Source organism: Lipophrys pholis, assembly GCF_963383615.2.
Source record: "Lipophrys pholis genome assembly, chromosome: 4".
Lineage (NCBI taxonomy): Eukaryota > Metazoa > Chordata > Actinopteri > Blenniiformes > Blenniidae > Lipophrys > Lipophrys pholis.
In genome coordinates this window covers 24,627,339-24,654,210 of record NC_137637.1, presented here as the reverse complement: position 1 = coordinate 24,654,210, position 26,872 = coordinate 24,627,339, and the positions used below count along the sequence as shown (strand labels likewise).

At 40.2% G+C, this 26,872-nt stretch overlaps 1 protein-coding gene across 1 annotated transcript; it reads left to right on the top strand.

Moving 5' to 3' along the window:
* Positions 1 to 2,186: 2,186 nt before the first annotated feature.
* myg1 (myg1 exonuclease) lies at positions 2,187 to 25,634 on the top strand. Its single transcript, XM_080462499.1, has 7 exons — positions 2,187 to 2,547; positions 4,383 to 4,495; positions 7,912 to 8,071; positions 9,092 to 9,241; positions 11,674 to 11,796; positions 13,707 to 13,888; positions 25,128 to 25,634. Exons 1-7 carry the CDS (start codon positions 2,263 to 2,265, stop codon positions 25,315 to 25,317), a joined length of 1,203 nt encoding a protein of 400 aa, XP_080318625.1. The 5' UTR covers positions 2,187 to 2,262; the 3' UTR covers positions 25,318 to 25,634.
* The last annotated feature ends 1,238 nt before the right edge of the window (positions 25,635 to 26,872 follow it).

Genomic DNA, 26,872 nt, shown 5'->3' with positions numbered 1-26,872 from the left:
GAGTGTGTGCATGACTGTGTGAAGGAGTGTTAATGCACTGATAATGCAAAGTTCCTGGGCTTGCTAAAGCAGTACAATTAACTAAAAAGTAAAAGTCCATATACATGCCCTTGAATGTTTCTTAACAGGAGTGAACTGTGAACAAATCAAGCATTGGCTTGGCTGACTCGAGTTGAAGACTGACACAATAAATGGAACCTTGGATCATGTTGATCTGCTCCTAATGTTATTTGCTGCTCACACAAGCTTTTGAAAATATTTTGGTTTTTGGATGGATTTGGACCAACAGCTGTTAGCTGCTCAAACCTGTATAATTTAGACTGCAGTGTAATGTTTTTTTACATTTTGAATAATGTTTTAAATGTTTGTTTACCATTTAAAGCATAATAATAATAATAATAATAATAATAATAATAATAATAATAATAATAATAATAATAATAATGTTTAGGACAATTGATCTTGGCTTTCTGTCAACTACTAAACACTATTAATGGTGTACAAAGCTCTTTTGTTATGAGACATTCCTGTTCTCTCAGAACCCTTTGGTAGAAAATGACATTTTTTTGTCCCTCAAAATGATCAAAAAAGCCCTACCCTATTTCAGTTGGCACAAAATGTCCTGTGGGCCACCCCCCCCCCCCCCCCCCCCCCTATTGTCATGTTCTTTTGCAAGAGATACCCTAAACGGAAAATGGACTCCCCCTGCCTCAAATCAATGTTTATTGATTTCATTACGCTGAAATACAGAGTTGACAATCTGCCTGGTGAACCGGAGACATGATGGTGTACCTCAGCACGCAGCGCCACCTGCCGGCCATCCAGCAAATCAACAACATTCAATAATACTACACATCTAAAATGGACTAAAACTGAAGCTTTTATTAAATGACTACTCTCTTTCTATTGACTGCAAATGAGGACAGATAGAACATCTCCACAACAGTTCACATGCGAATCGTTTTGTCGTGTGATGTGCGCACAATACATCATAAGTCTCCGGACAGGATGCCACCACCAACATTGCAGGGACGGATCATCAGCTCTCCATCAAACACATGTAATGATCATTACAAGAGAGGAATACAGACCTTTGCTGAAGCTCGTTAGAAGTCACGAGGAGGTGTTGTAGTTCCGATCTGTGAATCCGTTTGTAAATAAATGTAAAGTAGTTTTCCACACAGAGAAGCCCTGCACCTCTGCTCACTACAGTGAACGCTATTACTGCAGGGGTCCCATCTGGATAATTAGCTCGTCAATAAACCTTGAAGGGAATATCGCGAGAACGAGAGTTGGAACGAGAGCAGTGCATCACCCCCCCCCCCCCCCCCCCCAATAAATAAATAAAAAAAAAAATTTAAATAAATAATAAAATAAATAAATAGATAAAAAAATTTAAAATAAAAAAATAAAAATGAAAATCCGGCTTTATGCTAAACCATGGAACACCTGGAAATGTTAACTACGTAATTGCAGAATATTTCAAGGTTTTTAATGGTAATAATAAAGATAGATTCATTTTTTCACATTTTTGTGTGTGTGCCAAGACACAAAAAAAGCAGCAGCATTAAACCAAAATACGGGGTCCCAGACATGACATCTGAAATAAAACTTTAAATTGTGGACACAAAATAAACGGCAACGAAATATAAATTTTAGGCCAACATTTTAAGTTTTGTTCCGGAAAGCATGTCTGTAGCACTAAAGATATTCATACAACGTGGTGATTAAATACGGCAAAGAAAACAAAAATTATGACTTCAATCGGTTTCCTGGGATCATTAGGCAGTGACACTATGCAAAGGTAAACACAAATTTTCTTAAGTTCTATATTGGATTTAAAGAACACATTAAAACACTAAGTAACATAAACACAAAAACGCAACACAATTGTCGAAATGTTTAAAGAACTATTCCCAATAGAATAATGAGACCCTTTGCTCCCCTGGTTCCTTTTGTATTTTTACTACACTGTTTTCATAAAAAATATTTGTCATTGTCATTTGTATTTGTTATAGTTAAAAACTTTAGAATCACCTGTCATAGAACTTAAGATTATGTGAATGTATTATTTGTGAGCACTATCTCTTAGATTTGTTTGTTTTTGTTGTGTTTGATTGCACTGTTTATAGACATGTTCCCTCTTTGCGCAATAAAGTTCTTGGGGGGAAAGAAAAGGCAGTGACACTACTTCCGGTCCCACTTTTAAATCTGTCCGTCCGCCTCCACACTGTGGCACATTTTGTGTAGTTTCCAGTTTGAATGTGGGGTCGTGCGTTTGTAGCTGCTTATAAATCCGTTAAAGTCGCTTTCTCGATAGCTGAAAGTAAACCTGAAGTTATTTTACAACGGTTGCATTTACTGACTGGCAGCAGTCGCTTACTTTCAGCAGACTTTATTCGCGCGTTTTCACGATATATGTCCAGTGAGGCAAAGAGGATCTGCGCTGAAAACATGACGGGTAAAAAGATCGGGACTCATAACGGCACATTTCACTGCGATGAAGTTCTGGCTTGTTTCTTCCTCCGGCAGCTGCCCGAGTACAAGGTGAGCACAAACTGCTGCTAGTGTTTGTGTTGTTATCTGTCCGACTGCTGTTCATTTACAGCCTCCGTCTTTATATTGTAGAAACTCACAAGTGCTGTTAAATACGCCCAACAGTGAAGTGTGTTCCTCTTTTTGCTCACATTAATTTAATAAATCCACATTTATTGTCATTTGTTCCTGTCGTTTGCCCAAACGCAGTCCTGCCCCACACCACGTGGGGGCCCTGTTGGATTATCTGCCGTCTATATACTAACATACCAGTTTGAAATATTCTATTAATGTAATCCTGCATGGAAAGTCCTACTTAGGTGAAGCATGTTGGGATTGTTAGACAACCAGCTCCTTAGCAATGCTGCCAGACACGTGTATTAAAGGGAGCCTGGGTCATCTTGACACATTTATATTGCATCACTGTTTATTTACAAAAAGCAGGATACCAACACACACAGATCAACACTCATCTATTAATCGTGGGAAAGAGAAACACATTTACTTCAGAGGTAAGGTGTCACAGAGGCCTTTTTAATCGGTGTATACTTAAATCTTGCACAAATGACAATTTTATTCCATGCATGAAGTTGGATACTCCCAAAAGTATATAGAGGATACACAATGACATACTATATTCCAGGTATGGATTTCCCAAATAAAGTCACTCATTTACTGAAAAACGGTGCTTACAGTGCGATAGAACATAGAGTCAGATAGAAACAACAATACTTTAATCACTGGAAAAATATATATTTTGGAATAGCCAAGATTGAATACCTTCAGTTTGTACAAATATTTGAAGCTTAGATATCCATATATTTCTTTTATTCACCTTAGGGCTACTAGTTCCTGTGGGTGTAAGGGTGAAGATTGGTTACACAGAGTAATCGCAGACACACAAACTGCAGAGTCGCCCACTCGCCTCAAAGTCATCTTTTGTGGATTGTGGGAGGAAATCAGAGAAAAAGGACTTTGCCACGATGAGGCAAGAGTGCTCACCACTACATTACTGTGCAGCCCAATTTAAATGTCAGTGAGTGCCCAGGCACAAAGTAGTCTCGTATATGAAAACACACATAATCTATGAACGTATTGCACATGGAGCATCTATCCAATTAAAAACTGTGAAATGATTTGATTTCAACTATGTGTAAACAATCATACATTTTTAAAATTGATCAATTAATAGAGGTCAGAATCCATGAATCACATTCATGCCTCTAGTCCCTTTTCTACTATATTAATGTCCTGAACTCAGATAACACAACTCAAACTATGTAGTAGTTTCATGAGCCTCTGGTAGCAAATGCAGTTTATTCATTTAGCACAGTTTTACTGTTTCAGCAGTCTCAACGTGTTTTATATAATCCGTCACATTCATGTATTCATTATTCACTCGCACACTTTTGATGACGGCTGCCTCGTGTGGCGCTGACACCATCATTGGGAGCAATCTGGGGTTCTGTCTTTCCCAAACAGACTTGGACACACTTAAACCGGAAAACACAGCAAACCACTAACCTCAGGCCGAGTTCCAACCAAACGAAGCCACATCTGCTCCTAATGTTTCTCTTCAAATAAGTTTATCTATCCAGTAATATAAATCGATCATGAATTAAGTTTGCGTAGTGTTACATACAGCTTAGAAGTGTACATAAAAGTTATTTATGTAAAAAGAGCAATTTGATCTCATGACCCAGTTTACACTGTCGATTAATTTAGTCATAAATAGATTAATGCTAAAGGTGTTCATATAAGTTTTAGATTTTAATTGTTCAGTACATTGGATGCTTCTGTCATTTTTTTTATTTTTTTTTTAAAGTTATATTTTATTCATGTGACAGGACGCAGAGATCATTCGGACCCGGGACCCAGCACGACTGGCAGAGTGCGACATTGTTGTGGATGTTGGAGGAGAATTTGACCCAAAGAGGCACCGCTATGACCATCATCAGAGGTAAACTCCAGGCAATGTTGTGTTCTGGTTTCATTAAAGATTCAGAATGATTGAAGCAGGGACTTTGTGATGTCTAATGTCAGCTATCTGTGTAAACATATTTGGATATGATGTTCAAATCTTTTGTTTGTGCAATTACCACAAAGAGCCTTGTTTTAACCGGGTAATTCTGTGGCATCCCTGTTATGTCTGCTGAAAGCTGATTTAAAGTCATCATGTAGTGCACTGAGGTTGTAAGGGGAGATACTGTAGTGTACATGTACTTGGCAGCTAGTTCATAAGGTAAACTTGTGTTTTTTAAAAGTGATCCAGTAGATTACCACTGTTATGTCTTCTGTCTTCACAAAGGCCGTAATGTTTAGTTTTTGTTGGGATCACCAGAGAAGTTTCAATTCATGTTGTAGTCAACAGTGATTTTTAGCTGGACTGCATCATATTGAGATGTAGTTGTAGTATTTTCATACCCCATAACACACACACACACACACACACACACACACACACACACACACACACACACACACACACACCCAAGACATTTGGACCGTGAAAGGAAAATGAATTGACCAGCAATGCAGACACAGGAAGACCATGCATTATTAATGTTGCTGCATTAGAATAGATATAATATGTACTGTAGAAAGTGCTAATGTATATATAATTTTTTTTGTTTGTCCTCTGTAAAGATTTCTTTTATGATGTGGTGTCCAAAGATGAGAGAGTAACTCTCCTACTGGCTTCTTTCCTGAAGTCCTTGAAGCACCCTGATTGCATCAATCATGAAAAGAGAGCAGACCCTGTGTTTTGTGTAAAAAAATTTCCTGGCAAAGTTTTTCTTCGGCATGATTGCACTCACTCGAAGTCTCATCACGTTGGGTAATCAGCCCGTTCCAGGTGTCTTGTCAGCTTAATGTCCTGATGATAATCAGAGATAGCTTTTATGACCACGGTGATAAAGATACGCCAGGGCTCTCTTCCTGGCAGGCGGTTAGTGATAATTAGTGCTCCTTCAATTGAGCGCCCTCCTGCTGTTGGTTCACGAGGCTCGGAGGCTGCCACGACACTGTCAGGGGGCCACAGGAGAATGGAGCTGTCACTCACATGCACAGGTGGGGGCAGGGTGGTTGTGATGGATGGAAGTGGGTGCTGGAGGAAGTTGGTGAAGGAGCACACGAGAACAATGAGTCTTCATTTCAAGAGCACTCCTTCTAAAAATAGTGGCAGTGTACAGATGAAGATGGCAGCAAACCATTACGTCTTCTCTCAGTCTATAACTCCATCGCCTGTGTTTTCATCCGACCTCCTGTCTCTGGTCTCACTCCTGTCCTGTAGAGCTTCAACCTCGCTGGGACCCCTCTATTATAAATCACTCTTGAGTCTCGCATTTTCATATATCCCATTTATTATCGACAAGAAAATACAAGTGCATTTACTTAAATGTGGCATTTTTTAATAATGTACTTTTCCAAGTAGGATAAGACATGAAAACATGAAAACAAAGATAATTGTTTATCGTGTTATTATTATTTGACCTGTATAATTTGCTGGTTACATTTACAAATAGCTCTCAAATGAATGATTATTGTTATTGGAAAAGCTCAACTCCTTATGTCTGAATAAAGTCAAAACAACGCAGTGTTGTCCATAATTGCAGTAGTATTTTGTTTGTAATTCTTTTTAAGTTACTTTAAAATGCTCACCAAAGCTCAAACGTGGCAATATCTATCTAACCTGATCATTCTGTGGAACAAGTGGAACTGGTCTGATAAAGTGTGAGGCCTCAGGATCCCTTTGAAATGTACTGAGTTGGAGATTCTTGCATTACTTTGGAAGATTTGTGAGGCGTAAATCTGTACACAGCAGATTGGCTTGAATGAGCCCATTTTTGCTAATGATATCGAGTGATTCACAGCAGTGAGTGGTGCAGCTGGTGCAGGATGGAAATCATAGAGAAGTATATGCTTTTTGTAGCGTAACAAAATGTGATTCATGAGAAAATATTTCCAACTCTTGGCTTGAGCCATCATGCTATTGAATCTGTGTGCTAGATGCATGGAGATGTAACCATCTTTCATTTCATACAAACGTTATAGGGGGGGGGGGGGGGGGGGTGTTCGCCATTTTCTGTCTGACTGTCATTTTCTCCTCGTTCATTCACTCCCATCTCCTGATTATGAGCATAGAGATGCCTCAGCTTGGCCAATTAGCCCTCTAATAGCTTTGATTACCCCCCACTTCACCAGCTTGTCACTCATTCATTTGACGGTCGGTTTTCCGCTGCGCTGCAGCCCAAGCATCCTAATTAAGCCTGCGTTAAGTGACCAGCGGTGGCTTGGCGCTGGAGCCCACACATCTCAGCACGTGTCTGAGTAGAGACCTCCAGTGGCTGCGGCGCGTGGCTCACGCTCACAGACCGGGAGTATTTATGAATGCAATAGAGTTGAGATCTGAAACACAGGACTGTGCAATGTTTGTGAGGTGCAGTGTTTCATTGAAGGATGAACTATTGGAAGGAGAAGTGAAGAGCTTTAATTGACTTTGAGACAGATTTTGGTTTTCACCAGTCAACAAAACAAAATGTTGAGCCTCATCAATTATGACTTGATTGTAATCTAAATACAGGAACAAAAACAAAACAAAATTACAACAAATTATGTGGAAAAATGGCACTAATTGTTATAGCACCGATGCAAAAAAGCTTATATAAAGTGTTTATATACATTATTGACCATTCCAAAAAAAATACAACGAAAAAAAAAAAGTTTCCTGGGAAAGGTTAAATAGCATCCACTGTCTAAATCGACAAGATATTTATCTCAATAAGTTAAAACAATTAGGCATTTTTTATCCTTAATGAAAGCATTATACATCCATAATGATCGATTGTCACTCTGAAACAGTATTTATGGACATGTTTGTCCCTCGAAAGACGCATATGATAAAACACGCAATAGAGAAAAACAAGACAAAAGAACAAGTTGCAACTTTTACTTTTCTTGTAATATGTGATCATGAGCTAATTATTTCTGGACTTTAGACTGGTGTTAAGAAAACGTGATTTTGTTGCTTTCTGACTATACTACTTTGAATAAATGGAAAAATACTAAAGCATTGGAAAATGCAAATTCTGTGTTTATCTTTTCGGCTGCTTTACGGTTTTTTTTGTACAATACTTTATAATTTTGTGAGGTTAACTGGTGGTTTCAGCGTCGTATTATTTATGTCAAGGCTTAATCTCACGTTGTTGTGATAAACCACTTGGCCCATACAAGGGAGATTAATTTGTCGCAAAGCACTCCACAAAAATCTCTTCTTCCAAATCTTTCCCTTCTCGCACTGAATACTGAATGTTGAGAAGCCTGGTGTGTTTGTGAATCTGTTGCAGGCAGCTAACAGCATTTCTCCCATCTGTTTAGGACGTTCTCCGAGACTTTCAACAGCCTCTATCCAGAGAAGCCGTGGGTGACCAAGCTCAGCTCTGCCGGCCTGACCTACGTCCACTTCGGCCGTCGACTGCTCGCCCAGCTGACCCAGCTCAAGGAGGACGACAAGCAGCTGGAGGCGCTCCATGACAAGGTGAGAGCGGAACGATGACGGATTTACTGTCGTCTGTGCCTTATTACTGATTAGATTTTATTTAAAAAAAAAAAAAGAAAAACACTCCATTGGAAGCAGATGTTTTACATTTGCACCCTGTCATGAATGCCTGAGTCTCAGCTGGTGAATTCAACAGAAAGGCTGCCAGTTTCATCATTAAGGCACAAGACCGAGGGCAAGAAAGTCTAAGTAGGCAGGCTTACGTACGAAGTTACAATAAATGGACATTCATCACTGTCTGGAAGGAACGCCGAACTCCTATTGTTTCAAATTTTGCCCTCAACAGACAGTCGGCAGCCAAATGGAACGGGATATAAAAGAAGCCAGACAAGATTGCGACAAACTCAAACTCGGTTTAATTCAATGCATTTTCAGCAGTTCGGCCAGCAGGAGTCCTCGGCTTACAGTGCAGCTTGATAGCCTGGCGTATTAAACCTACTAAATCGGAGGTCACATTAATATTAGCACTATTAACTCATGTTTCGTTTGGCCTTTAGATGTGTCAGTTTGCTCAAAGCCCCAACTAATCCCTTTACTCGTGGCTGGGGCTTTATTTATTTTAGGATGTTTCTTGTCTTGTCCTCAGCCAATTCAAGCAAGATGAAACTATTTTTGCCCCACAGCTTAGTTCCACTTGTAAGCCACTTGTAATACGTCAACTGTTTGGGGATTGACCTTTGAAATCACAGTGGAGTTGATTCTTTGCTTCTAAATATATCTTTGCTTCTCTCCACCCTCCTTTACTTCTTGGATTTTGGAGTTTTCCATCAGACTTTAAAATGCAAGTGTAACATCTTAATGTTTTATCGCCTTCTGTAACTCTCCACACACCATCACCAAAGTCAGTTTGAATCACAATATTGTAATCTCAGTGTATATATATCTTTTCCTGAAAGTTCTATGTACACCTGTGAGCGTATCAATGTCAAACGATTGACTCTCGTGTCGTTACAGGTTCTTTACCGTCTGCTCTCACATGTTTCTTTCACTTGCTTGCAGCTGTACGAGAACTTTGTGGAGGAGGTGGATGCTGTCGACAACGGCATCTCACAGTATGATGGGGAGGCCCGCTACTCTGTGTCTACCACGCTGAGCGCACGTGTCGGCCACCTGAATCCTCGCTGGAACAGCGGGAGTCAAGATACTGACGTGAGTGCAAGTGAACGTAAACCAAAGGGAATACAATGGATTTCAGGTGGATATTTCCCTCCCATACTAAACTATTGGAATGATTACTAACATTTTAAAATATCATGTGCATGGGCACATCAAAGGTTGAAGCCAGGATGAAAACATACACGCCATGTAGTTCTAGTCTATGCTGTACTTAGATTGTACACTAAATAGATTATAGACATTTTATAGACATGTGGCTCTACAGCATACATTAAATCCAAGAAATAAAATGACAATGCTAGAACCCTTCACTGTGATTAACATTGAGTAATCTGCAAGACTCTTAAGTGACAGGCAGTTTGTACTACTGACGAATTCAGGCTTGGTGTCCCCAAAGATCGATTCTGGGGCCTTTGTTATTCACGTTTTCATACACAACATTACAGAACATTTCTCAGTTAAAGATGAGGTCAGATTTTTTTGGGCCAAAAGTCAAAATCGAGGTCAACTTACTTTTGATCCATTTACTTTTTCTTCAGAGCTTATGCTGGTAAATTCATCAGTGGTCTTCATGGTATATATTCCGCGAGTCTTGACAGGCTATAATGTCAGTTAAAACTTTGCATAGTTGCAATGATAAAAAGCGCAAGATGTTTATTTAGGTACTACTAATTATTATTTCAGACAGTTTGATTGGAATGCTGAAAAAATGCCCGTTCAACAACTTAACACTCTGAACTGACATTTTGCATTTCCTGTAAAACTAGCAGCCTCTACTTTATAATTAGGTAACTACAATTACTTACAGTATAGAATAACATAAATGTTCTTTTTGGAGACGGTGGAAGTCGATATATTTTTCATAAATATAATGGTTAAGTCTTGATCAAAGTAGTTGCATGTTTCGCTTCTCTTTTTGCAAGTTGAGTGTTCTAAAGTTCAATATTGTCTCATATGAGAGTCCAATAGAGACCAATTTTAATTCTTATCAAATTGCAAAATTTTGAACAAGAAATTTGCTGTACTAACTAAGTAACTTCTGTATTTTTGTAGTGCAGTGCACATCTTTGTTTTTGCATGGTTATTTGTCACAGCAGTATAGCCCTAGATTTAAAAAAAAAAAAAAAAAATCACTCTGTGCACCTGTACCACACCTTCAGGGGGACTAAATAAAAAAATATTGTAGAAGTTATTGGGCGTATTGTTGTTCACTCGGCATCAACAAGTGATTTGAGAAGCGCACAGAAGCAACGGAGACTCAGAAATGGTCGAGTGGAACTTTCCACTTCTCATTAGTGCAGCGCTGGAACGCCTGCAGGGAAAAAGCACCTGTTTTGTGCGTACTCCCATGAGATACCTGCAGCCTCGCTTTGCATATATGTTGACTATGCCAACAATTTATTTATTTATTTTTTTCCATCATTGCGTCTCTCAGGGGGCTCACTGGCCTATTTGTTGTTTTTTGTGTTTTTTTTTGTGTTTTTTTTTTTTTTTTTTTTCATTTTTCCGGCTCACATGATTACAATTTTTGTCTCGCTGCTTTCATCCCAGTTCCCCACTGGCAGACACTCGCAGGGGAGAAAACGGTTTGATTTGGAAAAATGTTTGGTCCGCAGCTTCATGGCGCACTGACCAGGTGAACACCCAACTATAGCTGTTTGATAATTGGAAAAACCTGAAAGAGTCTCATCACCTCCCCCTGTGATTCTTGGACCTCAGGACGATTACAGCCCTTTCAATCAGATGGTCACTGATTAGACTTCCGCATGACATACTGTGCTCGTGTCGGCTCCTCTGCTGAGCTTCCCTTCTCGTGCTCCCACGGCCTTTTTACTCATGAGACTGGGAGAGACTGATGAGAGGAAGTACTTTGTGCAGGTAATAACAGCGAGGTGATGAAGGAGGGCTGTGAAAACATGTTTGAACAAGATTTTCAATGCAGCCTTTGTATATTTAAAAGTTATTTTGTAGAATTTCTTGGGGAATTCAGTTGATGTAGATGGAATGAAGGTTCAAAATTCAATTTTTTACTTACTGGTTTTAAGAATCATAATAACTGGTCTCTTTTTTGCTTTGCGTGTTAGCAGAATATTGATCCATCTTCTTTCCCACGTGAGGGGTGATATCAGAATATCTTTTACTAAAAGTCGCCAACATTATTAGAGAAACAATTTCCCAGCAGTCGGCAAACTCAGTTGATGAGAAGATAAAAAAAACCCCACAACAATAAACATCAGAAAACATACAATCAGTCTTAAAGCAGTTCCTCCAGCAGGCGCCAACGATGCAAACAAAATTCCCATCACTGTCAATGGAGTCGCTTTCCTCTAGTCTTCGGTAAAGCCACTGCTTGCAGGGTCTAACAGTGATATGCAGTATATATATACACCACAGTGAGCCATCCTTTATATTCTTAAACAATGGACAGACATGCAAATGGGTTTGTTTTTGCCTTTTCTGTCCAGGAGCCTTTCAAGAAGGCTCTGAAGTTGGTGGGAGAGGAGTTCCTGGACCGTCTGGATTTCTACAAGTCTTCCTGGTTGCCGGCTCGCGCGCTTGTGGAGGAAGCTGTGAAACAAAGACATCAGGTAAAGGACTGTGTTCGGATTTGTTTTGCATTGTTTTCTTGTACAAGTAACTTTTTCCAACAAGATTAAGTGAACGTAATCTTTGACCATTACAACATTACACTATATTATAATAGACAGAAGAGCTGAGCATACAGGTGTTTCATCTCCAGCATGCTGAGCTTTGGACTATTACTGCTGCACTTCATAACTTTGGGAAACATGTTGTTCTGAAGCCCACATCCCTGGACTGTTTAGTTTGTGGCAGCTGTTGAAATATGGTGGTAATTTGTTTTGGCATTGAAGAAGATTTTTGGTAAATACTGATCTTCTGTGAGGAAAGGACACCATTAGTCTTTTTGGTTTCAAGTCTTTTTGCTTTGAAAGCTTTTCATTTTTCCCTCCTTTAGCTCAACATTTTGTACGGGTGCAAATTCAGTTTTCAATGTCAGGAACTAAGGACTGTGCTGCGTGTGCGTGTCTCAACTCATGTTTGACAAGGACTCCGCCTTTACAACCCAAAAATTGTTGGCTTCCTCTCAACAAATAATAATGGAGCTGCAACTCAAATGTAACCTTCAAAGTGAGGATGACCAAACGTAAGAGTTCTTATGGAATATTTGGGGTTTTATACCAAAATTGTAGCTTATGAAATAATTACAATTTAAAATAGCTGATATTTTTTGTTTAGACATTCTTATGTACCTTTATGGCTGTTTTTAGATCTTGCAGTCGCACAAAATGCCTAACTGATTGTGGCATCTGTGGTAGAGCAAGTTGTCTTTCAATCGCGAGGTCACAGGTTTGATTTTTCTATCTCACACGGTCCTAAAGAGGTGTGAATGTGACAAAAGCGCCTGAAATTGATTGACCATTTCTGAAGATCTAAAAATAATCATTTGTTGGATTCACCCCTGGCATTGTTATGAAGTGGTGAAGACAGCAAGTCAGCATTAAAGGTGACATTGAAGGATCCGGCAGTGAAGTGGTTCGTGTTCTCGTTTCATGGCGATAATGCATCTGGTTTGGGCTTGAGGACGTTTCTGCTTACAGTCTGCATGCCTCAGTTTTCTCATGGGTACTCCAGTCTTCACTGCAAGGGTACTTATTTTTGTCTTCATTTTCCTTTTCGATTGACATTAATCCGGCCAAAACAAAAGAGATGGTAAAACATTGTAGGAAAAACTGCCCAGTCTTTTCTCCTGTATTTATACAGGGTTGAACTAGTGAGGACGTTGTCAGCGATAAATATTTCTGTTTTAGACAACAAGCTGACTTTCCATTCTCATGTTGAAGCAGTCTGTAAGAAATCTCTCCCAATGTATGCACTATTATCTGGGCGTCCATAGTTTTAATGTCAATCAGACTTATATGAAAATGTTTTATTGAATCAGTTGTTATTGTTCCTTTTGTTTGCTGGTTTGGGACTTTGCCAGGTGAAGTCTTCGAGTAAAGCCAGGCTTCATCTGGCTGATTTGACCCATCCATCCGGCTGTGAGTTCTTTCTGCTTTCAGCCGAATGGAGACTTGCACAACCAAAATGCAGAACAAACAGACTTAGAAGCTCATGTTTTCTCACTGCTGTTAGATTTTTGAATGAATGTATATAAGTCCACACTATATATAGGGTTTTCTTTTACTGTCTGCAATATTTTCTTTATTTGACCTGCTGCTGCAGAAGAAATACACCTTGTTAGATAATAAAGCGCTCTTGAACTTGAAAAGGCCTGTGAGGTTAATTGATGACTGTAAAATTGCCCGTCAGTGTGAATATGTGTATTTGCCCCTTTGATGGACCGCTGACGTGTCCAGGGTGTAACCTGCCTTAACCCGTCATCAGGTTCTTGGGTTCAGAGTTTCCACTCTGTGTGTGGAGCCTCTCGCTTGCTCATCAGCCACTCACAATTTGCCCGTTCTCTTCCTGTGTTCAGATCGATCCCAGTGGGGAGGTGGTGGTGTTCTCTCAGGGTGGGTGTCCGTGGAAGGAGCATTTGTTCGCTCTTGAGAAGGATCTCCAGGTGGAGACGCCCATCAAGTTCATCCTCTACCCCGACCAGAATGGACAGTGGCGGGTTCAGTGTGTCCCCGCTGGGCTCAACACCTTCCAGAACAGGTATTTGTTTGTTAAATGCCTTTCTTGTTTGTGAGATGCAGTTTGTGGTTGCGTATGCAGAGGGAGCACCCGGCATCATTTGTACCTTAGGCAAAAATCAAGCATGCAGCACACGTCTGAGTGTTGTGTCACTGAGTCACACACACCAAAAAAAGAATTCACAGCCAGGATTTTTATTTTTTTTTTTTCTTAAACGCTGGTAGCAAACTCCGTGACAAGGCACAGCTACATGTGTTGAATTGAGTCGAGCTGGAGTGACGGAGACGAACCGTGGTGTATGATTTAACTTTCATGCTTATTGGACCGTTTGACAACTACTCAGGGAGGGCTGACGTGTTATCCAGCAAGAGAGTCGCTCCTGCAAGGATAGAAACATTTGTTTGTTGGATGAGGATGATTGTTCCTGTTAAAGTAGAAGTTCTGTTCTCACTTTGCTCTCCAAGGAGCCGAAAGATGTAAACACAGTCGACACCCGAACAAAGCCACCTGAGCCTTTTTTCCACGCACACCTCTCTCGCTCAGGTGCCTTCTATTTGTTAATTAAACCCCTGACTTCAAACATGGCAGACATACCGTATACAGGGCACGTTGACGGTTGCTTTTATTTACACCTGCTTGTATGCATACTCCAGGATATTTTGATGAATATTAATGAATATGAAAGACACGCTTGAATGAACAACAGTCCCTTTGATTAAAAAAAACAACAACAACATTGCACCCCAGTGTGTCTTCATGTCTTCTCGTCATATGAATATATTTTGGGCTCTCAAAATGTACAGACAACGCTGAGTGTACCATTCCATCCTTAGATAACGGAGGTGAATACATTAGAGGTTTGATGTGCAAATGTCTTTGAGATTTACTAAAATAGGATTTTTTTTGGTATGTTCAGAGAAGATAGAGCCATTTGTGACTGCCCACCTTGAATCTGTCTCACTGGAAAGTAAAAGCAAAATAGCAAGGCCACTGCAGTTGGTGCCACAGATCCTATTTCATAGCAGCCAGTTCAATTCAGACAGACGGTGTGGCTGAACTCATAGTGCTCTAAACGACTCTGTCTGAGGTGCTGATTTTTTATTTTTTTGCACTAATAGTATTTATAAATTTACCTCTTAGTTTGATGGGTTTTTTCCCCCCACTGACTTTTATTGATTTCAGAAAAACATTAAATTAATCTCAGGCAAATATTAAAATTGAATGGGGGGTCATTATGTTCGAATAGCCTCAGATTAAAACCATCCTGACAAAAAACAAAATTACTTACTTTATGAGGGTTTTCATTGAAATACTTGGAAATGGGTAATTTCAGGCCCTGACTGCAATCAAAGTACCATATAATGTAATAAATACAAAAAAACGTGCCTTTATTGAGCCTAAATATTTTAAAATTATTCCAAATAAGTGTCTCATAAAGGGTTGAATACCTGCCATTACAGTATTTCAGCCTGACATTTTATCCTTTCGCACTGTTTGAAAACCTTTCCAGAAACAACCACCTTTCCTCCGACAGTTGATATGCTGACATTGAATTGAAGAAGAAATGCACTTTCATCCTGACAATGACAACCACTTCCGTTTCATCGAGCATTTTAGGTTTTATTATCAGTTTATTGGCCCGTCATATTTGCTGAGATTTCAGTTTTGGGCCCATAAAAATAATTCAGTTTAATATCCACGTAACCCTATTTTGATGCACAGTAAATCACTCTGACTTATGTTTGTGCCGTAAATATATACATTGAGTCATTAGTTGATTCGTGTGCCCGTCCCTGCTGCTGTTTTTGTATTTCTGCATATTTTAGAAATGAGTTCCTGAACCCTCAAGCCGAGCACTCATCTGAAAGGTAGCTTATCCACGCTCATTAAACCATATTAGTAGTTGTGTCTTCTCACTCAGTACATAATGAAAGTCATGACAATACAAAGAGCCTCTGTGTGACTTCGTCAGATGATTAATACCCATGGTCTGTGTTCCTTACCTCTGGAGGAGCGCTGTTTACTCCAGGAGCCTCTCGCAGTCTGACCCACAATGCTGCTCTAATAATGTCATCAACATATCCACTGGGATTAAGCATTTCGGGGTTTTGTTTTTCTGCTGCTCCCAACCCAAGAATGTAGAACACATTACCAAGGCCAAAGGAAAACATGTCACAAGCTTATCCCGGATCTCCTGTAATGGCTGCAATCTTTCTCGCAACTTGCTGTCTTAGACTTACATTTTCATGCCCAGCGTCTGTACTGCCACGAAAACTCATTTTAGGTTGGATCTTTTCTTTTTCTCTTTTTTTTTTTTACCTGTTATTGTCAAAAGATGACAGAAAATTGGTCAGTTTTCAGCAGCATTGTCACCTCTGTGCGTATTTTCTCCACTGTGCTCCTGGATTTTTTCTTTTCTTTTTTTTTTTAGTCACGCTGTTTGGTATTGATCTCTGCGTGGTCACAAGCACTCTGGAAGAATACTGGGACTTCTTTGAGCTTTGAAGAACTTCAGAAATATGGAGTTTTATCCGAGGGACTCACCCCGATATCTGCTTATACTGGGGGCATCTTAGGTTTTGCTTTGCAGCCTGCAAAAGTCCCTGATTCCCTGAGATTGGACAAATCTGTAAAAAAAAATAAACAAATAATTTTTGTGTGTGTCTCCTTGCAAAGAGCAGTGCAAGGGATATTGGTAAAAGAAAATGTTTAAGAAAAAAAAAAAAGCCTTATAAAAAGGGAATAAATGAACAACTGAATTTACAGTGCAAGTATGCTATAAATTCATGTACACAACGATGAGAGTCACTGTTGCTTGGTTTTATAGAAAGGCTTTTCAATCTTTCTACAATCCTTTTTATTCTCTTCTGATGCCAACAGTTATTAAAGTCAATAGTAAATGTGGAAATCCAGAAGATTTAGAAGTGTCTAGTTTTGGGGGGGTTTTTTCAAGTCATTTTGACATGCAGACTTGGATATTTGTTTTTAGGTTTTTCCTGCCAAAAATTGGATTTGAATCAGATCCATCCATCAGTTCAGGGTTGCGTGGCGCTGGAGCCGATTCCAGTTTACTATGGGTGAGGGCAGGATACACTCTGTGTGTTTGCCCTGTGCTGGACTGGCAACCTGTTCAGAGACTGACAACCACACACATTCACACTCACACTTAAGGGCAATTTAGGGTCATTAATTAACCTCACATGCATGTTTTTTACGCTGTGGGAGGAAAGTGGAGTGCCTGAATCGCATTTTAATCTGATGTAAGGTCATGAAAGTTTGCATTTAGCGGAAAAAAAATACAGCATGGCATGAGACGATGCGTGCATTTGCAGTTAATAATTGAGAAATAGATGAGTGTTATTAATGCTTGAGTTGGCAGCCCTGCTTTACATAGAGGTTAGATATATTTCACTTTTTCTCTGGCCTGCTGATGAAGTGGCTTTAATCTGTGAGAATATGTAGATCAGAAGTGGATAAATTCCTCTCGAGGAAGATGTACCCTGGTTCTCCTTTATAGCTGTTGCTTGTTTGAGAGATTTGAGTCTTGGCACATTATATCAGCTGTCGTTATTCTGGGTGATGCGTTATGAACCGTTTGTGGCTCAATCCAGCCAAAGATTAGAAGTGTTAAACTGTGTCACTCTGTACAACACTGTACAATCACAGATGGACTGTGTATTTCTGTAGTTCATCGGGGACATTTAATGAACATGTCATATATTGCACCTTTAAAGGTTTAAAGTCTATGTTGTGAAGCGTCTCTGAACTGAAGCGCTAAGCCCAAAAAAAAAAAAACAACCACAGGAACATTTCGAAGATGCACGGTAATTTACCTTTAATGACATTTAAAGGTGAATTTAATTTGTCTGGCCAAGACTGACAAGGAATCGGCTTTAATGAACATTTTTCCCTGCAATTTGTGGACGTATGAAATAGAAAGCAGTTATTACTTTTGGGAATAAAGATTGAGAAAGTCTTTAAATTTTTTTCTTCTTTGTATCATTAATATCCCGTGAGACTTGACTTGTGTTTGTATGTTCACGTTATAAAGTGAAAACCAAAGTGTACTTTGTGTAGTTCACATTCTCATCAGTACTCCACTTAATTGTGTCCATGATTAAATCAGAATTTGCTGGAGTTTTTTTTTTTTTTTTTTTCCAGGTGGTTAAGTGATGAATTGGCCTTTACACAAAGTATATTTAAATCCCACCTCACTGTCTGACAGACTCGAGACTTATTAGTTTTTTTTTTTCCCCCTCCGGAGCAAAATTGTAGCTTTCCATCAGTCTTTGAGGAAGAGTAATTATTATTTTGACTTGTATTTTATTTTTAACCCACTCCTCTGAATTATTTCAGGGAGACGTCTTTATTCTAAATAACCATTTATTTAAGGTAAAAGCTTTTTTAATTTGTGTCAAGGACAATATAATTGTATCTCCAGCTGTGAGATCTTTCACGCTTCTCTAATTTCTCTCACTTTGGAGGCATTTTTTGGGGGGGGTAAAGAAGGAACTTCATTAATCTGTAGATTTAATCTTAAATGCAGTTTGGCTCAGTTGCTTTTTTGATTTTCAAAAACCTTGGTGAAAGCCTGAAAACAACATTCTGTGGTGTTCAGCTATTCCTACAAATCCACACACTTCGATACCTCTGCTGACCGCAAACGGAGCAAATTTAAATGAGGGATGAAAAATATGAACCTTTACAAAAATTGTGGTTCAATTTTCAGCATCAGATAGTATCAGCAAGACTGATGTCGACGCAGACGGGCCGCGTGCGTCACACAGATCAACGCTGCTTTGACGCCCATGTTAACAGATTAAAGCAGCCAGCCACAGTGCCCGTGTGTCACTGGGGAAGAATGTGACATCATGTGCTGCTCGTGAATCTCGACGATTTCAGGGACTTTTTGTTTTACTGGTGTTAAAATGTTCTATACCACTTGTGCCGTAAAGGCATTCTTCTGATAAATATGTTCATGTACGGCATGACATGGACACACATGGTGGTGCAATGGTGGAGCACTCTTGGCGCACAGTGAGAGTATCATTGGTTCGAGTCCAATCTTGGATGAGGGGTGCTTTCTGTAAAGAGTTCTAATGGCGTCCCGGTGCATGGGTTTTTCTGAGTACATACTCCAGTTTACTGTTCAAGAATTTGTGTTTGAGATTGCCTTTTCATTGTGCACTGATTTCTATCAATGTTCAACACCTCCATATTCTGTTGTGTTCTGACTCATAAATTCACAGGGTTGTTGGGGAAAAAATGCCAGATAATGTCGGAGCTGTGCAGGCCTGGGCCGCTCATTATGTCTTAATTGAAAGTCATTTGTTGCGTGTTTTTGATGACCTACTGTTGCTGCTTTGCATCAGTCCTGAATTTTTCAGTGCATTTTGTCTGCGGAGTGCTTCACTGAGTGGTTTAAACAGCGAACTGCTGTTCCAAATTGAGTTCAAGGAGCTCACTAACTTTCACCTTTTGAGTTCAATAAATAGTTTCCAATCTTCATCCGTGGGAAAAAAACTCTATTAACGTAACATTTTGCATTCATCTATTTTTTTTTTCTTTCTTCGCTATGAGCCCACAAGTTAATAAGTTAGCTCTGTTAACCTCAAGCATCATGTTTTTACAGAGGAAGAAATAAAACCGACATCTTTAAACTATAGGGAATGTACAGTTGTTTATTTCAGTCGTTATTTTGGGCTGGTCAGTGACATATTTAATGTTATAGTGTCTGTCTGTGTGTGTGTGTGTGTGTGTGTGTGAGTGAGGCATGGGTTGCATCTGTTTCTGCTCAGGAAACCGTCCTTGCTGTCCTTCTCAAGGTATTTTGGTGTGGAATCGATGTCAGATCTACCTTCTGTTAGGATTGAGACCTCCCTGCCATAGCAGAGGGTCTCTAAGCTACGAGTCAACCTGACCAACATGTTCTTTAAATGTCTCATTACCTCTGACATTCGGTGCCCTTGTGGTTTTAGTCTGGCTTTGACACATCTAATTATTGATACTGTGTGGCTTGCTTGAGAGCAGCAGGGGACCTCCTGAGCACATCATGCTCACAGACACAGGAAGAAGATGGAAAAGCTTTTTGATTCACTCCTTGTCTGACCAGTGGGCACTCTGTTAGACACCTTCTATTTTCACCTCCTTCCATGAGCTCTCTTTTCTCCTGGCTCTCCCATTAGACGTTCCTCTTTCTGCCTCCTTCTATCGCTCTCTTGTGTAGAGTATTTCTGTCTCTGTCCCATAATCACTGTCTTCCATTTCATCACTTTTTTTTCTTTATCTGTTATCTGTCTTGCGCTTCTCCCATTAATCCAACCCCCCCCCTTGCCGTGTCTCCCCTATCTCGTTGTCTCACCTTTCACACACCCCTCTGCCCTTCTTTCGATTCAATCCCTCCGTTAGACTTCTTTCCACTCGGCTAGCAACTCTCATCTGGTGGCTCCGCTTGAAACTAAGAACGCACACCTGTTCATGGTCATGTCAGAGATTTTATTTAATGCAAACGCACTGCTTGGTGTTGTGCTACGTAAGAGAAGTGGCCAGGGAAATGGATTAAAAAAAAAAAAACATACCTCCAGATGGCTCTTTCTCTAGGTGGCCTGCTTCCTCCCAGTAGGCTTGTGCCGACTCTGTGAAAGGGGTGTCGTTATCGCCTGTGTCCCTGCTACTGTACCTGGGGGTGGGGGGGGAGGTCTATTTTTATCAGCGTCACATTGCTCAGGAAATGTGTGCAGCTTGAAGCTAGAGGAGAGTGTAGAGAGTCCTTCTTTTTCTGGGAGATGTTCTGGATAATATGGTTCAAGCTGGATCAGAAACATAAACCTCTATTTCAGGACAAACAGTCAGTTTTCTGTTGTTAACTTGTATTAGGACCCAAACTGATGCTTGGTGCTAATTTGTTGTCCTTTTTTTTTTTTTTTTTTATCGTTTTTGATTGACTTTGCTGATGAAGTACCAAAATAAAGTATTAATTCACCTCAAAGTTCTCTTTCACTACTTGACATCTTTAACAGTTTAACTGCACTAGTTACAATATCATCACATATGTATAATAATGTACTGATTTTGTATCATTTAAATGTTAAAAGAGTTAAAGTTGCCTCATAATAGACATTGTTCAAAAGGAAGTGCATTTTGGCATCGATCGGTGTGATTTTGGTCGCAAAGCCAATGGCAGCAATCCAGTTTTTTTCTTCTTCTTTCTCAAACATTTTTTGGAACCATGCTGGGGCTTCTTGCTCCTGCCTTCTGGTTGTTTGTGCCACTCCATTACAATTCATCCAAGCTCCTCTAAGGTTGTGCAAGCCTTTCCTGCCCTGGCAGATATCAGCTCCCGCTAAAGGTTATCAATTGGATTTCAGTCAACGCTCAAATCTTGCCAGCCCGAAGCTCATCTTTTCCTCTTCATTCATCCCTTTGTGCTGCTGCATGTGTGGTTTGGTCTTTGTTTACTGAAAGACCCAAAACCTCCCATCCAAGCTACTATCCCCATACATTTACTTGTGAAATGCCTCGTTAATCCTAAAATGTCATTATTTCTTTCAGTCATTGTAAGGACTTTTATACCAGAGGGAGCCTGATGCTGTATTTCACTCTCAGAATATTTTTTTGCCCGATGGGCTGCATTTTGGTTGCAGTTTTGTCCAGCGTTGATGTTTTCTTTCCCCACTTTAGGGACATTTATTCAGTATTTTGGTTATAGGTTCCCCCTGGTTGTGCAATGGGCCAAGTCTTGACTTGGAGGAACTTGGTAGTGGCCTGAAGGGACCCAAACATGAAAACTGTCGAGTCTATAATGCAAGTGGCAATGACTTCCTCTGACACTTCTGTTCATAAAGACGGATTCATATCCATTTACTTCTTGCATACTTAAAAATCAGGATCATATAAAGCATACAAGCCTCACAAATGAGTTGCTGCAGCTGAAGTGCTCATGATTTTTATTTATTTTTGTGTTAAAGAATAAAAATGACTGCTCTACTCCCGATTATCAAAATGAAAACAAAATTTTATATTTTTGATTCATCAATTGAATACTAAAAAGTAAAAAATGGGATTCTCGATAAAAGCTTGCTTGAAGATGTGAGAAAGTGTGGCGAGGAAGTGAAGAAATCTGAAGAATGTATTTTCTATTTGAAATCTTGCATGTTCCTTTGTATCCCTCGGCCTCCTTGTATTATTAGTTGGCCAGATTATCAGTACGCCCTGTGTTTAAAAGGAAGTGTGTAAAGTGTGGAGCTCAGAAACGGAGTCCTTTTATATATACGGGTTGTCAAGCAGCAGGACATATCAGAACCTAAAGCATAAATACATACAAGTGCCACTTGTTATTTCTTTGTAGAGAAAGGCTAACTCGGAGGTATAAGCTCTGTATAACACTGATAAATCCGTAATGCCTTGAAAATGAGCCGTTTCCAATGTTCCCTATAGAAACCTTATTTCTTACGATCGCTCACTTCCACTGTCTGTCTCAGCAGAAGTCCATTTGGTGGTTCGGAGGTCTTTTCCCAGGGGTGGTTAATTTGCTAATTGTGATTCTATTTTTAGAGCGGTCATCCTGAAAACGACTGCTTCCTGGCCTGTCATAACAACAACAGTCTTCCCCCTCCCACTCCTTCCCTCATTACCAGCCCTGTTGACCTTTTCCTCTGAGCTCGTTTTCCAGCCGTACTGTGGAGTTATCGATTGGCTGCTTCTTTAATAGGGATTATGGTTTGCGATGCGTTTCTCCCCAGGTTGTATCGCGGCGGACTTAATAGGCATACGGCTGTGCAGACTGGAGATAATGACACGGAGAGTAATCACATGTTTCAGTAAACGTGTACATTATGGCTGACTGTTGTGTGGCAGCCAATCATCGACGGTGCCGTCACTCCGAGTATTACCACTGTAAAGAGATGCTGCGCAGTTGATCTTCAAAGGCAAGCAGAGTGTCGGTGAAACTTGGAGTAAAACAAAAAGTACTCACTTCAGATTGCAGCGTTGTTTGACAACCGTGTCGCTGTATTTCAGACACGCTCGTCTGTATAGCTCCAATAGTCATCAAGAATGTGACGGCGAGAAAGATTCGCCTGAGGTCGACGTGACATTTGCAAAGAAAGTTGCAGCTTTTAGTGAATTTAGGCACTTTTAAAAGTCTATTTCCGAAGCAGAGAAAGGCGAGCCACAAAGTGCTGAATCAGAATCAAATTCGAATGAAACATTACCAAATATAACATCGCCTTCAGGAGAACTGAAATAATGGAGATAATAACCCCATCAAAGCAAGACTGACACACAAGACTGAGGGTAACTGGTAATGTGTTTTAAATGATGTGCCAGACTGTTGACAGACGTGTATGCGCCATGCAGTAGGTGGTAAATGAGCTGCTCTACATTTTTATGAATTCCCAGTCCGCCGTCGTCGAATCCATATGCACTTTGTCGGGGTCAGCTCGTAAACCCTCGCAGAGCCAATCTCTTCCCCACTTTGTAAGATTGCCTGTTGACTCCACCGGCGCCGTGTGGCTCCCCAGCTATTGTGCCCATGTGTGATTTTCCACATAGATGGGGAAGAATAAAGCTGATTTTCATTGGTGTCTTTGCTGGGGCTGATTGTGTTGGTGCTTTATGCCAGGGGAACTGCCGCGTCCCCTCAATGGCAGCAATCTTGTTCGTTTCTTTGTGGTCATGAACGCTGAAGCGAAAGTGATTCAACTTTTAATGTGAAACTATGCACAAGTACTTAAGGAAATGACTACTTTGCGTTTTCCAACACCTTCCAAATTTGTGCTATAAAGTTATTATTATAGTTCATTTTCAAAGTAAAGTAAACATCGCAAACTTAATTTGTAGGGCAGCTTCATGCAGATAAGAGCTCCATGAGATAAGTCAAATGATCACCAAGACTGACAACAAAACAGAAAAAATGGGAAAGTTAAGGTAGATTGAGCAGGTCGCATCTCAATTGGAATGTTGCAGGTTCCATCTCCGTGGCCTTGAACTTTGGGGGCTACTGAAGGAGTACAAAAGAGTGAAATGAGTAAAATCCACTCAGCTTTTCAAAGTAAAATTTAAGGTACGATATGATTATCAAATAAAAACGAGTGAAATTGAAACCTGATTAGAATTTTTTTTCCTAAAGATCAAAAACTAGCAACGATAAAGATAAATATTGAAACATGAAGTGATTAAAAAAAAAAAAAAAACTAAATGTAAGAAAGTTGACGATAAAAAATGATAAAACTGCATGAGAAAAAAAAGTATGACAAAGACATAAGTGAGTCTTGAATTAAACTTTACGTCAGTACTTTATAAGTCTTTGCTTCAAGCTTTAAATGCTTCAGATGCTCCAGCGACGCGTTCCGGTGAGACGCCGAATCAAATCCGTACAATGACTCATGAAATATTTTTGTCCTCGACTTAAGAACATCTTAACAGGTCCGCATCAAAACAAAGCCTGATGGGATATAGCCATACTGCTTGTTCACTCGCAGTCCACAACTCAAACTTATTCACTCCAGTGTCATTAATCATAAAGAAACACGGTGAAGTTGGATCATGCAGGTTTGTGGTATATGTTCCTGAAAAGAAACTAATATCATGAACTATCATGATCACTAACTACTTGCCTATATTTCTTTTTTTATTGATGTCTCATTGTATACAAAAAAAACCCTTTTATTATTCTGAAAAGTATGTTAATTTATAGACTCAGAACTTGATTCACCTATGGCTGAATTCCTGTGTCAATGTAACATGACATTAATTCATTTAATCTAATTTCATTTAGTTGAATGGGAACTGTGCATATTGATGAACAGACACACAATTCTAGGCAACAAACAGGCAAATATTGTGTGTTTGCCTGTTTTGCCCGTGTATGTGTGGGTTTTCTCAGTGTGCTGCGGTTTCCTCCAGGCCATTGGCATGCACATGCAGCTGATTGTCTCCAAGTGGACTGATGGATTGAGGAATTGATAAATGCATTTGTTCTCCTCCTTTCATGTCGTTCTTCTAGAATTAATCCTTGTTTATTTTTTATTTTTTTGGTGGAGGGATTGTAATTTCCTTTGAACATCACAACAGTGAGTAAAAAAAATCCGTTAAACAAACCCAACAACAAAAAAAATGGCTTTGAACTGGATTTGTGAGTGCTGTTCTGCAGTCATGTACACAATGGTGTGCTTTGCGGAGATCTGTCAGCAGGAAGTGAGCAGCTGACCTCCTTGTGTCCATCTGTAATCCATGTTGGCCCGCTCTGCTCCCGTTGCAGGCTGTCCCTGCTGGAAGAGTGGCGCGGCGTTCGAGATGAGGCGCTGTCCCAGCTCAGCGGGATAAAGGGCTGTATCTTCGTCCATGCCGGGGGCTTTATTGGCGGGAACAAGACCCAGGAAGGAGCCCTGGAGATGGCCCGGAGGACACTGCAGGCCGCTGGCCGGTCCCCTGCAAACGGAAGCAGTTGAGCGGTTTGAAATGGCAAGCAAACAACACATTTTGTTCTGTCTTGAGGGAGAATAGCAAGGATCGAAATGTTAGTGTGCTATTACGCCGGGGCTAATGTTGTTTTGTTCTACCGTGCCAGAATGGGGGGGGGGGGGGGGGGGGGCATGGAAATGGCAGCCAAGTAAGATCGGATCAGCTCCTAAATACCAATATGCCAACACAGACTCCCTCCGGATTATAGTCTTGACTCGCGTCACTCTTCTCTGTACCTGCTCTTCTAAATGTCTATATGTTTGGGTTTCCATTTGCAATAAAAGACCATTTGGATCACAACCTGATCTTTTGTGGACGTTTCTGTATTGAGCTAAATCCAACAAAACGGTGCACCGAGACACATTTTTTTCCCCGCAATTCTGCTCACATCCCTTTGCTTTTCACTCGAGGTAATATGCTGCCATCTGACCGACCAGCAGCCGTGTCTGTAAAGTCTCTGAATACCATGGCCTTACCTTTCGAGGGTTGATTCATATAGACGCATGGATGGTGGATCGCGCCTTCATTTCCAGCGTGCTGACATTAACAGTAGCACTACAAAGGGATACAGAGGCTCCATCCACCTGCTCCGACATCAAAGCATCAATAATGAGCCCCGATTAATTCCGAGGAGTTCAATTTCCCCAACGCCACAAAGAGGTGCTCTTCTGCAGCAGGCAGTGGTGCGACAAGGTTACCGGCACTGTGACGAGTCGTACAGTCAATTTCCACGGAATAAAATCACGGGACAATTTTCCCCATTAATGCTGTGAGATTTTCTCTTTTTCTTTTTTTTCACCCCTCCCCCAGAGCTCTACCTGTTACTCCTCCTTAATTGCTTCTCCATGAGACTGATTTTCTGCTTCTCTTGCTCTACAAAATGCATCAGTCTGATTCCATTACTGTGCATCATATTTCTAACGGTGTCATTTTGCATAAAGAGACAAAACATTCTTTGTTGTTGCTTGGAGCCAATATCTTTCATCCTTTTTGGTGTATTCCTCATCTATTTGCCTGCCTTCACTGGTGCGGACCGTTAAATCTTAAATGACAAAAACGTTTCTTTCTTTCTTCAAACCAAATTGCTTTTTTCTGCTTTGGTTGACTCCTGTTGCAGATGCAGACCCAAGCAGTAAACGCTCAAAAGTTGTGGATTTTGCAAATGTACGACATGGTCATCACGATGAAGCTCACTCTGTAACATCTAATCTATATTTAGTCTCAGGTTTCAACTGCTGAGTCACTGTTTCCCTTTCAGCTGGGAGTGCACTGGCTATTTTTAATAGGTACTTTACTGCATGCATTTTATTCTATACTCTTTCTTTGACACATACACACACAGGATGTTTTTCTTTTTTTAAATCTATCTCTGTATTGTGCTGGATTTGAGCCAATGTCTGTCCGATCTATACACATTTGCGATGGCCTTTTACGGTCGCGTGTCGCCTTCTCTGCCAACTTTTGCCGTGTTGTTTTGGAAGCTGCCGCCTGTCTGACAAACAGAATCAAGACCACAGCAGAAGTGTAATTGAAGACGCTGTG